General features: G+C 38.9%; 1 protein-coding gene and 1 long non-coding RNA gene across 6 annotated transcripts in view; one reads left to right on the top strand and one right to left on the bottom strand.

The window, feature by feature from the left end:
• LOC132316719 (uncharacterized) lies at nt 1-3,532 on the top strand. The gene is made up of 3 exons (XR_009483933.1): nt 1-1,427; nt 2,252-2,297; nt 3,347-3,532. It is a non-coding gene; the product is annotated as an uncharacterized LOC132316719 (long non-coding RNA).
• An 11,660-nt stretch (nt 3,533-15,192) lies between these two features.
• The window catches only part of ECI2 (enoyl-CoA delta isomerase 2), a 33,662-nt gene continuing 32,617 nt past the window's right edge, over nt 15,193-16,237 (bottom strand). For all 5 annotated transcript variants that reach the window (XM_059836215.1, XM_059836211.1, XM_059836212.1 and 2 more), the window contains one exon: nt 15,193-15,943. In XM_059836215.1, coding sequence (XP_059692198.1) covers nt 15,788-15,943 — 156 coding nt within the window. In that variant the 3' untranslated portion in view covers nt 15,193-15,787. The remainder of the gene's footprint in view (nt 15,944-16,237) is intronic.

Here is a 16,237-nt window from a genome sequence, read left to right as displayed (position 1 = left end):
AAAAAAAAGAAAAAAAAAGAGCAGTAATACTGGGTGGTTGATTTGTTTTTAGCAGACTTGGCTTCATTTTTGTCTTTAAAAAATGGCCAGCATAAATGCTGTTTATATTCACGTTTTCCTAGGTGTGTGTGTGCAGGCCACAGCAGCATGCCCTTGGTGTAGTCAGTGCCGAAGGGGGTCTGTTCCTTCTTGAGCCTGCCCGCAGGGATGGTCTCCTCTTTTAAAGCAGGTTGTGTACAACTTTCAGTACACTGAAGGTAAGCTAACCCATCAACATCACTGGTGTTTAAGCTGTTATTTTACTGGAACAACTGACAAATGAGAGACAATAGCATTGTGGCAGAATTCCCTGCATGTGTGATAAATGATCTTGTTTTATTTTCTGGCATTGCAACCGTGGCATAGTTACAACTTCTGTTCTGTTCATCACATTTAAAATTTTGAGAGTGCGCACTTGATGGATAGAGCGCCTTCAGTGTACTGTTTCTTATTACTTTAATTTTTTTAATCAACTTGCTATATAGACTTTGTATACATTTTGTTAAATACAATTCACTATGACATAGAACCAATACTTACAGAAGAGTTTTCATTTAGTAATTACCTATGTTGGGATCTCATTCGAAAGACCTTACATCTAAAGGATAGCTAGACAACATAATGAAATTTTTAACTATTTGTATGTCATTTTGAAAGTGTACTGCTTTATGCTAAAAGTGTTTCATTTGTTCATTGTTTTCATTATTTGTGATCATGTTGTCTTTCAATACAGGCATAAACCTTCCACTCTTGAACAAAGCAGCTGCTTTTTAAAAGCGGTAATTGCTTCTTTACCTTTTATTTCTTTTGTAAATGAAGCTTTTCTTTAAGAAATGTGACTTTAAAGTGTTGTCTCTTGCATAAAACAGTTGACACTTACTTATTGTAAAGTGAAGATTGTTCTGCTGCATGTAAAGTGGACCATGCAGATTCCTGTATGTTTTCAGTATGCATCATTAGATAATAAAGTCTTTTGTGAACAAGGCATTTGTAGCCATTTTTAAAAGAATCTGTCTTCAGTGATGGTAAATCAGGTAATTCGTAAGAACCACCCCTGCATTTCCTATTAATCATTTAATTAAAGGGATTATTAAACGTTACGATCTTTGGGAGAGCTATAGGCTATATTAATTCAATATATAATTATCACTGTTTAAACAAAAACAAAGCAAAAAACCCTACAGATAATGTCTGTCTGCTTTCATTGTAATTAAATTATTCCTGTAGGACATGGGATTAAGTTCAGGCTTTAACTAATGTTTGTGCTGTTTTTCTCACTTTTCCTTTTGATGGTGCTGAAAGAGAAAAAGGAAAGCGAGTCACAGGCCACTCAACGCCTACTCCATGGGTCTGATTTGCTGAGACACCAACTTCACCTTCCTAACAAGGTTATTTCTGACAGCATGTGTAGATAAACATTTAGCAACAAGTTAAAACAGCTTGAAACATTTGAGTTGGTTATACAGCGTGAGGAAACCAGAATCGAACTTTTCAGGTCCATTCTACTGTTTTAATGTTCTCTCTGACAATATTAAGAAGTTCATCTTTTCATTTTTATTAATATATTTTGAAAAGCTGTGAAAACCCCACTGGTTTCACGTACTTTATAATACTTCTTTGAACTAAGAAGGGTTTTTGTATCCATCTAGGTGCATAATGGCAACAATCATGGCACTCTTAGTGCACTCAAGAATGGAAAAATGACACAAAGCAGTCATTCTGCTGGTGGGGAATACCCCACCGAGGAGATGTAATGAACTAAACTACGAAAACAAGCAGGAGATGGGTGGTTTTGTATGCCTATTTGGAACCTTCAGCCTGTCTCTTCTCAATTTATATTGTAAAATTCTAAATAAAAAATAATCTCTCCTTATTTCCACATATTAAGGTATCTTGTTCATACAGGAAATAAAAAAAAATTAGCTTTCACGTTTAATGAAATACTAGTTGCTTGCTAGTTAAATACAGAAAGTAACTTGCACTTTTACAACATAGGCAGCACTTCTGAGGGCAATTTTACACAGATGTAATAATAGCTTATTCTTTCTGTTGCTTTGTACTTTATTCTTAAAATAGGAATATAGAACAATGAGATGAGTTGGTGATACAGAGACAAAGCAGTAGAAAAGATTCCCCTTAATGCCTACAGAACTGTTTTAAGCTATTCTGGAGAAGCATAAAGTTGCTCGTTTACTTGTTCTTTGTGTTGTAGGTGCAGTTCAAAAGAAGATGATGGCTACCAGAAGACATGAACAAAGGTTTCTGTCCTATAAAAGATACGAAAAATACTCTTCGCGTAGTTCTGTCTTAATCTTTTGGTTTCCAGCATTCCAACTTAGAATTGATTAGCACTGCTGCAGTACTGATAATTCCTGAAACATACTTACTGTATTAGAATTTGTTACGTAGATGTGCTTTTTTAATTTCTTGTTGAAGAGATTTTTTTTTTATTGTGATTAAATGTAGGTAAATAAGCATTACTGTTTAAATGCCGTTTTCTTAAAATGATAGAATGATCAGTACAAAACCTATGAAATTTAGGAAAAAAATCTGCCATTCTGTTTGATTAAAATACATGTGTTCTAACTAGTAAATATTTAAGCAGATGATCCACTTTTTTCTTTAACTTCAGCAGGTTCATTATTCATTTTAATTTTGTCAAACTTTGTTGATACAGAGACTAGCTGACAGGGGTTATTCAAAACAAGTGGATTTCAGTCCTCCATCCAGTATCAGCCTCAGCTGGTACTTGTTGTTGGTAACGACAGAAAATCTTTAGTTCTGGCTTCAGAAGCCTCTGGAATTGGGGACTTTTTGGCACTGTTAAGGAACCTCTGCAGTTTTCGGCAATACCTGTCCCAGTAGGCTGTAGTAGCAGTGTAGCTACTAGCGCCCCTGCAGTCAGCTGAGTTCCAGTGGTCACAGCTTGGTGCAAACAGAACAGCTGTGCAACAAAGTTTTCATGTTGAATGATTTCTCAGCTGATGTAAGAGGGAGGATAATTTATCTTTTCCTCCTGTACATGAAGATGTCATTTGCATCTTCACCTGAGGTCCTACATACAGAAAGTTTGGCTAAATCTACTGTGCTAATTTCTGTTTCCTTCTCCCTCATGGTGACAAGGAGTTTCACGTTTAACATAGTTTGCCAGGCATTCAGAAAAAACAAGATACCAGCCCTATGCAGTTAGAATGTGTTTTTATTACCTTGGTGTGTACTACTGTAATGTAAAAACTAAAAACTGTTTTTGATAGAATGTGATGATTCCTTTAAAACCTTTTTAATAATACTTTATCTCCATACATAGGGTAAGTGGCATTAAACCTCTGAAGAACCTTTATGTGTATATTGACCCATACACAGAAGGCAGACCGGTCTGTGATACTACTGGAGATAGAGCGATCTTCTACAGTATGTGTAAAGTTGTAACTTGGGTGGAGGATGTTGGGAAGTGGCAATGGCTTGAAATTAATAAAGTATGCTTAAAACTTAATTGCATCCTGTCTTCTGTTGTGTTTACAAATGTCATAATGCAAAGCTGCTAAATAGATGAACAATTTTTAAATATACTAAAAGCATAGTTCTTTGAATGGGGGGGGGTCTGCTTAGGTATCTGCGAAAACAATCTTCTTGAATATGTGTAAAATAGAGCTGTTGTCTCTTGTTAAGTCGCCTCTCTCCTGGTTTTGGAAGCCCTGCCAGTGCCAAAGATTGCATGTGGATTTCGCTTTGATTTTCCCCATGCCTTTTCTCATCTTTTATAGGGAGGTACTAGCCTGTGGGATTTAGGGGATGAAAGAATTACATTGTAGTACAGAAGGGAAGCCAGGTGTATTTATAGATTAATCTTTGTAACAAAAAAGTTGAGGCTAGTCAAAAGGGAAAAGCAGCATGGTGAAGTGGGATGGAGTGTGTATTTTCACTTGACTTGTGAATTATGTTTCAAATTATTAATCTAAGTATATTCTTTACGTGAGTACAGGAGCAAAGCTACGAAACATGTCTCAGACTGCCATGTCTTAATTTTGTTAATCTAAGTACTTAAATAACTAAATTTCAACTTGTGACAAATAGTTACTTTCTCTAAATGAAAAACTTGGCCCTTCCTTCCATGATACACCTCTTGAATGCTTCATTGTCTCAATTATTTCCTCATAAACACTGATGTTGATGATTGTGGCCCAGAACTTTCTATAAAGTGGGTATGAGTTAATTACTCATAAAATAGTGAAAACACATGAAGAATACTTACAAAGTTTCAGTGTTCAGTATAAGTTAATGAGACATAATGTAAAGCTTCTTCTGGGCAGGTAGAAATGTATAGGTCATAACCCAGAAAGTAGATACTGGTACAGTCACTGTCTACTTAACAACCATTCATGGTTCAGTCTCAAAAGTGCTACTTTTCAAATGAGAGTGCAACAAATGTAGCTTTGTGTTCTTGTAAAAAGAAACTAGGAGGGGGTAACTGGGGACAGCTAAAGTACACCCTGTTAAAAGAACAGGACTGATAATTGCTACCAAGAATAGTAATCGGAGAAAATCTGTATGGCTTTAAAAAGAAATGTGGAGCTGGTAAAGGAGTTTATTGGGCACAAGAAGGTGTCTGCAGTCATGCCAGAATGAAGAAAGCATGACTCCTGACTCTTCTGCCCTGCCACTAGCTGCATGTGCAAGGTGCCGGGTGTTTCGGGGGGGCTTTCTCTCCAAGGGCTCCCATTAAGAACAAGGACAGAAAGTGGGCACCTGCAGCCTGTGGTACCCCTGTACCAAGCCTTCTCTGCATTTGCAAGGGGCAAACCGATCCTGCTCTTCAGAAAAGAAAGCACTCTGATTTCCTGTAACATGTCAAAAACCCTACTCCTGTATTACAGGAAATGGATCTTCTAATAGACTATTAGTTAAGCTGTCTCTTTGACAGCCTGTTTAGACCTGCAGCTACAACAGACCTGTCCCTTTGGATAGGTAGATCTATTGTAGAACCTGATACGTTATCGGGCAGGAGTACAATTTCTTAGAGTGAGGATGCAGGTGAGTTTCTGCATTGATACAGTGGCAACTACCTGAAGTCAGCTACTGTCTAAGCAGGAGAAAGGGTCATAGTCTGGTTTTGACACTCTACATATCCACTTTTCTAACAGTTCCATAGCTGCTCTTAACTCTGCCACTTGCAGAACAGTCAGGCTACCAGTAAGCTATTTTACAGATTATTCCATTTATACCAAGGTAAATATGAGTAACCCCACTGGAGCCTGAAGCTTTGAGCCCACACCAGGTTTAGACAGTTGGAATGTGATCCAGAGACTGTAAGTCATACCACCACTTTTACACTGTTTCAATGTATTTATGCTAAGTAATACAACTGTAATTAACAAGCAGTCTGTATGCTACATTTTATTACTGTTTTACAAATACTTGACAAAAGCTGTAATTGTAGCAAGGATAAGCCCTTTGGAAGACAGTCATGTGCCAGCTAGTTTTATAAAGAGGTCTTACAAAATGTCTCAAGTTCCTGGCACATAAACTGGATGAAATTTATTTTTTTTATAACAATTGTATTCAATTCCAATGAGGTCTTACCCATCACTTCTAAACAGTAAGAGAACACTTACTGATTTAACTTACAAATGACACTAAACCAGCAATGCTGAATGAGACTCACTCACAACAAGTAGGAATTCAAGACATTTAATATTTTTCAGTATTAGTGTATTTCAGCTTTGCCATGGCAAGAGACAGATTCTATCTTTTTGCCAAGACACAAGCTTACTCATTACTGAGCTCTTTCTGAAGAGGTTTGGGTCCTATATTGTTCATATACCATGGCACAGAAAGAGTAGGTGGCAGCCGTATTTGGTGACTGTAACTTTGAAGTTACTAGAACAGCCAAATGAGAGCTTGGTTCAGCAACAGAGTAGGAGGAAGATCTCCTCATGGGCATATGTCTGAGTTTAACATCGTGAGCATCTCAGAGCTCTCTGGAGCAACATGTGATGCTCTAGTGTCCCTCACCACTGAATTGCCAGCGGTGGGTGTTCCACTACACACCTGCCTGTGCCACAGCACGGGCAAACACTTTGTGAACAGCTCTGCTCACGGGTACAGCAGCTGGAATTTTTTTCTTGATTAAAAGCTGTCTGAAGATCGGGAGCATGAGACAGCCCTGGCTGACTGATGGGTGGACTTTTGAAGAAATAGGTTGATTGCCAACAACCCTCAGGGGAAAAGCTGTGAGGTGTTGGTCTTCTCCTGGAATGTAGGCAGATGCTGCATTCCTTCCATTTCCAGTAGATGAGAGAACAGTTTCACATTAGCACCTTCTGGGGACAGAGCAAAACCTAACTTGTGGTTATCCTATTTTGAAAAGACTGCCTTTTGTAAAGACTAATGAATGGTGGGGAAGGGAGGAGAGAGGAATATTTTGTTTTCATTTCTGGGTATTAGTTCCTCAGTTGTTCTCTATTGCTTATGGCTTTAACTTCAAATCTGTGCTTTTGAAAGATTTGGGCAAACCATCATTTATCTTTTCATTCTCAGCTGCATTATTTTCTTCTCTTAAAAGACTGTCCTCCGTGTTACCGTTTTGTTACCCAAAACTACATTTGGAAACAGACAGGGAATCTTCAGCACTGCATTCAGTAGCAGGCTCAAAGTTAGAAATAACGGCTTCAGTTCTAGTACTGAAAAAACACCCCAGTCTCCTTTTGTCCAGCAGATTACTATTGATGTCTGCTGAAGATCAGTATAAGATGCTGTTTAATATTCATTCACATTACCTCCCACTGCATGATTACCAGCAAAGAAGTTTAAGAATTATGTGAGCTGGAGTTTCCGTTGGAGGCTTACTGGTGTGTCTGAGGAAGGAAAAAAGAGAGAAATAAACTGGAGATTCCAATTAGAGGTGAAATAGTGGCCCCGCTGAATCCAGTAAAGATCTTGACTGTCGTTATAGTCTGTATGCTAAGGGTGCAGCTGTCGGTATTCCACGTCACAAGAAAGCAAGCAGTACTCCAATAGATTTGTTTGGAATTTGCTGCTATTTTGATTTAAGCATATAATAAATGTGGACTAACTGCTCAAACTGTTTTTCAATGCTTACAAGCAACTAAAAACCAACTCTACTTCCCTCACTCAAGTATAAATGCAAGATTGCTATTTTTATTAAAATATCAAAAGCTGAATGTCATGCTGAGTTACCTATCTTCTGTTTTTCTCTCCAGGGTATTACATATTCACCTTGCAACTCATCCACTCTATTGTCAAAAATGTAATGTAAATTTTATTTTTAAAAATGTAATCCTGTGTTCTTTATCTTCTACATGAAAATGGGTGTTCCCAAAAGGAACATTCATTCTTGTAGTCTACATGAGCCATGTTCAGCTCCAAAGACTGAAACCAATCCTGTGTAACAGTAACAGACTTCCAAGTTTCTCCCGGACTCCCATGAGAAGATGCACACCCAATTTAGCTTCTTATGCTCCTAGAGCCAGGAGGGGGCTGGGGGAGACAGAGGACCTTTTTCTGCACTGTTCCTACTGGATTCACAACACAGTACGTATTTTTGCTTTTCTAATACACCAATCACAGAACAAAGCAAACACTAGCATAGACCAAGACATCAAACCACAGGAAACAAACTACCACCAATGTATCACCTTCTAGGTTTCCCTGCTTCTTTCCAGCTGACCCTCCATGAAAGAAATTTTACTGTGGCAAAGCACAGTCTTGTTCAGAGTATGCCCTGCAACGTTATGACTTAAAAACTATCCAAACTACCGTAACACAGCTAGATACTGGGCAAAAATAACAAAACCCAGAGCAGTCTGGTTTTGGTTTAAAAAGTATTCGAGCTCCAATCTCCTTTGTTCCAATAACCAGGAGAAGCCTAGTGCCCTGTGATGAATACCTGTGCTAAGATACTCTCCAGAAGAAGAAAACAAAGTGATATCAAGGTGTTTATCTGCAGTAGGAATGGTAAAAGGAAATGAAGCTTGAAAGGCACAAGGGAAACTAGTTTGTTTAAAGCTGATTTTGCACCCAAAGCAAGTGAAAGGAACTAAAAAAAGTTGAAGTCATTTCTTGGTTTACCATCCATCAGAGAAGTAAAATATTATCTACCTTTACTGACCACTGCTTTAGCCACTGGACTTCCACAAGGTTTTACGGAGTAGGGAAGGAGAGATGGGCAGAATCCATCATCATGGTTCTCCTAGTTTCCAGTTGACTCCCCGAAGGGACAATCAAGCCTATTTTCATTGCTTTCCTGATTTCCTATAGAAGCAGATGGCACACCTGCCACAGGAATGTCCTGTAATGGGAAGTGCAACCTCATGGAGATTCTTCCTAAATCTTCTGAAATATGTAGTTTACAAAAAGCTTGCAAAAGCATATGAAAAACCCTTCAAAAACTTACCAGTGTGCTCTCTGCTAGCTACAGCACGGAGTAGCAAAACTTGGGACAATTGCCCACTCCACCCCATTATACTCACCTTTCTCTATGTTTTCCAACAAGCACAAAGGAAGAGCACATTCTCGGAGATGAAGAACTATGAAGGAAGTGGAGGGCTTGGAAAAGGGAAGTGCTTAACAGAAGTGTTTGTTTGCATGTATTTTGGGTTCTTACCTATATGGCAGAATTTGTTCTCCCTTGATGGGTAGATTAGTGAGAACTAAATTTCAAACTAACATAATTAGGGTTTTGCTAAAATAAGATAATCGCCATTGAAATAGTTCTGAGGTAACCATTTTAGAGCAATTATGTCAGTTCTTGGGGTATCTAATTTCATCATCACTAGAAGATAATCTAATCATAAGTAGAACCATCAAAAGAAAATTCAGCAGTAGTACTATGAGCAGAAAGGTGCTTCTCTTTATTGAAATTAATTCTGTTGATTATGAACAATCCAACTCAACAAGATGATCTTAAAACGTGGTGTTAGCCACATAGTTTATAACATCATGCTTCCTCCTGACATCCAACTCATTAATGAACACACTGAGAAAAAGCAACACCATAATAAACTCCTGTCAGGTCCCAGTCTATGCCCTCTCACTTTGATAACCTGATGGCTACTGCTTAGTAGAGTGTTTCAGCCAATACTACAACTCTACAATAGTGATTTAATCTAGATCACATTTCCCAGAACTGTTTATGGCAGCTGCATAGAGGAGAGCACAAAAACCTTTCTAAACTTTAAACTACATTCACTGCTGTTCGCTTATACACCAAGCCAGTCACACTAACGAAGGAAATTAGGTCAGTTTGATATTGTTTCTCCTTGACAAATACAGACTATGTTTTGTGCTGGTTTATTACTGCAGAGTAGGGAGGAGATTTCCAAGAAACTCTCTCCACTAGCTTTATGTACTTAACTGTACCTTCTGCTACTTGTCCTTGTACAATAGTAGACCTTGATAAAAAAATTAAGCATTCTGTCCTTGTATCACAAATGAAAGGTAAAGCCACACATATTTAGAAGATCAGGGCTAATGGAACAATGTGATCAGAAGTTAGCTTCCGCCCTTTTCTTGCTCAGATACTTTTTTAAAGAAAAGTTTTAAGATGTTACACAAATCTAAGCACTTTAAATGTCAGAAGTAGAACAATATTCAGCAGTGCTGTGAGACAGCAAAAATATCCCTTCAATCAATGCAAATTGTAACAACTTACAGATTGTTCCATTATCTTCTTTTAGGTATGTTGTTACAAACTCCACAGAATTTCTCTAAGTAAGTACTTTAATTTCTAATTTTTTTTTATCTATGCAAATATTTTCCAGATTTTTAAATTAACCTTCATATCAATAGGTAATTAATTCCTTATTTCATATCTGTAAGATCAGTTATACTTCTTTTATCTAAAATGCCAGGTAAAAAATACATTTGCAATAGATATTTTACTGGCTGAAAAATATGAAACCCTACCCATCACAAAAGGTTAATTAAGGTGAACATATAGTATCATGAGGGATGCAAACTAGAGATACCATCAGTTTATTTACATATACATTTAGAAAAAACAAGGGAAGTGAATTATTCAAAATTCAGGTTGAAGTTTTCAATCTGCATAAAAATTTCCTATACGTTAGAAGATGTGGTACATGAGAAATGCTGCTTGCAATCAAAAGTACTGACGTGGTTCTTACCGTTCTAGGGTCTTAACTAAATTGGAAGAGAAAGCCCAGTACCAATAAAAGCAAAACAGCCAAACAAGAATCTCCCTCTCTGCTGTATACTACTCCTTTAATAATGAAAACCAGCATCAGACAGAGTATACAGAGAGTCTACTGAAGAAATTACACTAATAACGGAGTTAATGGATCATATACTTAGATATGTACAAGCATCCTCAGGGTGTGACTATAGTACAAAATAACATGCTCTAGAAGAGACTAAAGGCTTTTACTTGAACATACTGTTTGTTACCTCCCAAGTGCCCTTCCTTAACTTTAATGAAAACAAATTTACATCAATTAATAAAAGCCCTTTGAGTGCTCCAATTAGAAAATATATAAGCTGATAATTACCTGTTGATATTTAATTCCACAGAGCATTAACATGTCTTTGCATGCACTGCTCTCACCTGTTCAGCCTGGCTGGATGGCTATGACATTAACTACTCAACTTAATTTGATGTAATTATTAAAACATTATTTTACCTGCTTACAGCAATTTTGGCTTCATTTGTGTCTTCTTCCAGGCATGAAACATTCCTTCTTCTGATATTTTGAGTTAGCTAAAGCAAGGAAAACAGTTTTGTTTAAATATCAGAAACATGTTTCAGAATGAGCACAAGGAATATGAAATAAAACAGGATACTTAATTTATTTGGCCAAAAAAGTCCACCTGTGTCATGCTACACTTACTCTCAGATGACCTCAAATCTAACAATAGGTGCACTGGAAGTCTGCAAGAGTCCCGCAAAGAGAGCAAACCAATTTGGGATATAGTGCATGTGAGAATTTCTCAGAAATTATCACTTTTTTTGTATGATCTTTTACTAGAAAGTTTTAACCTGTTACAAGCATGTATCTGTTAGTTTCAGTGAGCTGAACTTGGCTTTTAACAACAGACTTCAAATGTTGTGTCCGCATTTGAACAAGATGGGGATTTCAGGTAGGGAGAAATAACTTCTATAAAACTAATTGCCATAGTCAGAGAAAAGGTGTGTGCTTTTGAGGACACATGAAGAAAGAGCTATATGCCAGAAAAATTTTCAACTTTTTACACTACCCTAACCACTCTGACAAAGGATATCTTCCTACAAACCTTATTTTGTTTATATTCTTAGCACATTATGTCTCTAACACAATACAGGTGCATGTAAACTTTGCACTCATGGAAAGTGCTGGTTCAGGAAAAGTCCCAGAAAAGAACATCTCAGCTCGGAGTGCAGAGCTCTGGGCGCCCCTGGGATGGCAGAAGGATTCATGTAGGGACACACACTGTGCTGCAACCCCTCTGCAGCAGTGCTAAGACCAACCATCCGCAGGCAGCTCGGCGCTCCTTCAGATGATGCTTCTCACCTGTACCCACTTGTGGCAGACTAATAGATAGAGGTCCTCATCAGCATCCTACCAGCTCTCAACCTGATCTTTGGGTGGCAATGAGAGAAGGCCTGAGGACAGTCTGGGTTTTCTGTCAGAAGAGGAAAAAATACCCTTTGATCCAGAGAGTAGCTACTGCCTGACAAGCTACTATTGAATTTTCAGTCATACAGATTTATATTTCAATCCCAAAGTTTTGGAAAATGCAACAATAGCAATCTTAGCCTTTTTGCTCCAGTGCTCTGCAAACCCTGAACTGATTGCCTCGCGAAGCTCTGCAGGTTTGCTGCCCGTTCTGTTTGTCGTCTTGTGCTGCGTAACTGTCTCAGTGAGAAGTTGCTGAACTGCTATCCCAGGTGTGTTCCACTGCAACTAATTAATTAAAGCAATATCATGTTAAACACTCTATACAAACTGCTTTCAACTGTACACGTCTTGATTATAGTGAATGGAGAAGTAGTTAATAAGTCACAAAAGGATTTGGGTTTGGGGTTTTTTAAATGTTGTATTCTAGACCTATTCCTCCTACTTCGGGCTAAAATGTATTGATATTACATTTCAGTTGTTGCAGGTGATACGGACTGTGTTTTAAAGTTTGCTCAACTGCAAATCAAAGAGGAAAACTAATCCTCCAAGAGAAAATATTGTGAATGAAAATATTTTCTTTAGTTACTACAAGAAAATTATGTAACATTCACAGTTGTCTGTCCCTAAGTATCTAGGGAAGTTATAGATGGAGGAAACCTTTTAAGAATGGCCATGGTTCAGAGTTCTGCATCTTCATCAAAAATTCTAACTTGTTTGAAAAACTTAAAAGTCCTTGTTTAGATACGAGATCTACTACATTACTCCCATGGACGTATTCACATTCAGCTGTAACACAGGAGAAGCATAGAAACATAAAAGCCAGCATCATGATGCAGCCTGAAAATACTGAATCATTTATGATAAAAATATGGAGCATATCAGTGATGTTTCACAATGCCCTCACATGCAGTTTTGTGTTTTTGACAGACTTTGGATTTCCAATTGCTGGTCTCACACTTGCTTTTCATCAGACAGGTGTTGTATCAGCAGTAACTACCATGAATATAATCAATGAATGTTGCAGGTCTTATATCCAGTGTAAGCTTAGAACAACTTACTTTCTGAAACCAGGTGCAGATATCTTGCCATTGGTATCTTGCCATTGGTATTTCTATGAGATTTATTTGATTCTTCACCTGTGATTCTATACAAACACAGAGGCAGATTATTAAGCACATGTATAATTGTGCCAAGCATGACCCGAATCCTATTGTACATTGCACCCCCATGTTAGCAAGATGTACACCACCCAACGGTGATACCTTGAAGGGAACATAAGGAGTATTCAGGAACATTTGATGTAATCCTCACAATCCAATTATAACAAATATAATTAATAAGTGACTGTATTTCAGAAGAAATTATCTGAAGTTGCTAATTTGTTGTAAGGAGTGAGTAGAAATTGTTTGAAGAGATTCATCAGACTTATCTTGTTGTTCTTAATTCCAGGCAACTACAAAACATGTAAAAATTGCTAAAGATGCTGCTAATCAGAAACAAAGGTTTTGTGAACAAAGAAGCTATGAAGTGAACTTTGTAAGTGATCCGAGACAATGATTTAACTTTTCAAAAAGTTAACTAAAAACACCCAGGAGTTCTATTCCCTAGAAACAATGTTAGTTTAGTCTCATTACTCAGAGAGAGTCAGAACAGGAAAAAATATTTCGGCAGATCTAATTCATTACAAAACCAGTAATGGTTCATCTCCCATTGCTGTGAGTGGTATGCTGGCATCTACTGATCAAGGAAACCCTGTTTCTGCTATTTCATCCATCAACTGATTATCAATGGCTACATTTTTCTTCGAGGAAATCAAACACATCACACACACACAAAATACACTTGATGACATAGCTCATGTACTACTAAACATTATTGCTAATAAAGAACTTTCAAAAGACTGAACAACCATTAATCCCTGGCTATGCTCTCGGCTTATTCCTCGCCCCACTAAGCTGCTGCCATTTTGCAGCCAGCACGGAGCTTCACACCTTGGGGCACCCCAGCAACACCTGCCCTGAGCCAGTGTGGCCCCAGTGGGCAACCCGCTGCCTCAGCAAGGCTCTTTGCCAGCAGCCCAGCAGCTGCCCCATCCACACCATGGTGCCCCAGAGCCTGCCTAGCCTGTGGCAGCACTCGCCTCCCACCTGGGTCTCCATCCCAGACTCTTCTCTCGCTGCATCTCCTGCCACCGTTCCCCAGGCCTCAGCCACCCCTCAGTCCCACCGCTGCACCTGCCCTGCAGCATTGCCCATGCACGCTGCCTCACAGAGACATCCTTCCTCCCACCGCCATACCTTGGGTCCTGGGGCCACATCCACTCTCTGGTGCAGGGAGGGAAGGCAGCAGAGCCCCCCTGCCCCTTGGCTGTTTCACATCTGCTGGAAGCATGCCCTCCCTGGCCCTCTTCTATGTTATTTCATGATTAACAGGAAATTACTTTGGTTTCCCTCTTTCCTGTCAGCTGGGTCCAAGGCTGGTCTCATGTCTCCCTGGCAGATTTAACCTCTTTCTCCCCTGTACCTCTCTACTGCTTCACTCTCCCTGTGTTTCTGTTGGCCCTGCTTCTGCCATCCTGTGTGTGACAGCAGACTTCTTTTTGCTGATAATCCTGTGTGGCAGCATTGACTCTCACAGAAGGCTAAGGAGGACCCTAAGTAAATTGGATGCTAAGAAATATTAAATGTAACTGCTATAGCATAGCTGAGCAATGCATACCCACACTTCTCATTTTCTCTTTCTCTGAACCCACTTTTTTGGTTTTGTTTTTTTCCTTCTTTCTCAGTGGTTAAATCCCAAGGGCCAGGTACCATGTTCGAGGCAAAGCCTGGATTTTAAGACCTACTTACCATGCCAGGTAGTGGTGCCATAGCCAAGCAGCCATCCTGAACGTCCATGCTGCCCAGGCGACTTTCCAACAGCGGCACTGCAAGTCTCAGCCAAGGCCTGCTGGCAGCACCCAAAGCCATCCATTTCTCGCAGCTGGCTGCTCTGCCCCAGCAGCTCCCACCCCTGTGCTGCACCCCGGTGCTCTGGCAACTTGCATCCATACAAGAAACCAGAATCCATTTCAACCTCCGCTGCACCTATGCCAGCCTCTCTCCACATTGCCTGTAGGCACCCACTGCACCCCTGCTTTTATGTAGATACCTGCCTACGCGTGCGGGGCCAGAACCAGAGTGTCGCCTTTTGGATCTCTCAACATCAATGCTCTTGAAATCAGAGTCTAGAGCACTGAACTTAAAGATTGATTTTTTTTTTTTTCCTCCCCACAACAATCAGCTCCTTGTCATTGAGAGGCTTTTCCTGGTGAGTAACTGCTGCTTCTCCACAATTCCCATTCGCTGGCAGGAGCTAAATGCCTACCTACTCCCAGCAGTCTGACCCTGTCCTCTGCAGTGCCTGGTACACTCTCTACCCAAAGACATCCATGAACAACAGAAAAATTTTCTGTTGAAAAATAATTGTTTTGTTAATTTAACTCCAAAATGGCCACAGTAAAAGGTCATACTATCTTTAATGGGATTTTTCACAGAAAAAGGGAAATATGAAGCAATTAATAGAAAAAAATATTTAAGATTAGAACCATAAAGCTCACAACAAACATCTTTGAGAATCTTCAAGTTAGTCAAGTGAATACTTCTATTATATTAACACACCTCCAGGAACTACTTTCCCTCTCACGGAGGCTGTCCTACAGAAAGAGTAAGAATCAGCACAACAGAAATTAAATACTTCTGTTTATTTTTTCATTAATACAGTATTTCCTTCCTCACAGATGAATAAAAAGAATCTAAGACATTTATTGAAGAGCTATCAAAATATGGTGCTATTGAATCTGTTGCTTCTTTTGGAAGAGAAACTACTTTAGTATTATTCAGAAACATCACTGCTGCCTACAGAATAATGAACCTTTTTTCCCCCAACCTAAACATCCATAATGGATCCAAGGCACATAACATTGTATTAATTTTACGAACCAGTTTTAACCCAGTACTCAGAACAGAAATATACCACATCAAAAGGTATAAGAATTATTATGTGAAGAGAAAGTTTATTAACAATAAGGGCAGATTAAGCTATTGCCAGAAGGTGAATTATTCTACTGGTGAAGACTAGAGTTTTGATTTCTTCTGAAAGAAGTTGACAATAGCATTTACACATTCATCAGATAACCACCTCTCCTTCAGGACTTCACACTCTTTACTGTTGACTTCATGGAGCTTCTCCTTTTCCACACTTCGTAACAGTTGCTTTGACACTGCCAAGGACTGGAGGAGAAAGACAGGAACATTAGGAAGTTATGTTTTCTGTACCTTAATTTAATGTTTCAGCAAATAGCACAATAAACACATTGGCGTTCCAACACAGTTGTATTAACATTGTACTTCTTAACTTTTAGTCAACCTTTTCGCTGGAAGTTATTATTGCATTTAATTACTAAGGCTGCTAATAAGGTGCAGGAGGTTCATGGGAAGCGAAACAGCAGTCCACTAAGCGCTCATAATCAGAGTAGATGGGCATAAGAAGTGAAACCTGTTCAACTGTCTGCAGTGCCAAATGCA

Source organism: Gavia stellata, chromosome 3, assembly GCF_030936135.1.
Source record: "Gavia stellata isolate bGavSte3 chromosome 3, bGavSte3.hap2, whole genome shotgun sequence".
Lineage (NCBI taxonomy): Eukaryota > Metazoa > Chordata > Aves > Gaviiformes > Gaviidae > Gavia > Gavia stellata.
Note: the sequence above shows the minus strand (reverse complement) of the source record. Positions and strands in the feature narration are given on the sequence as shown.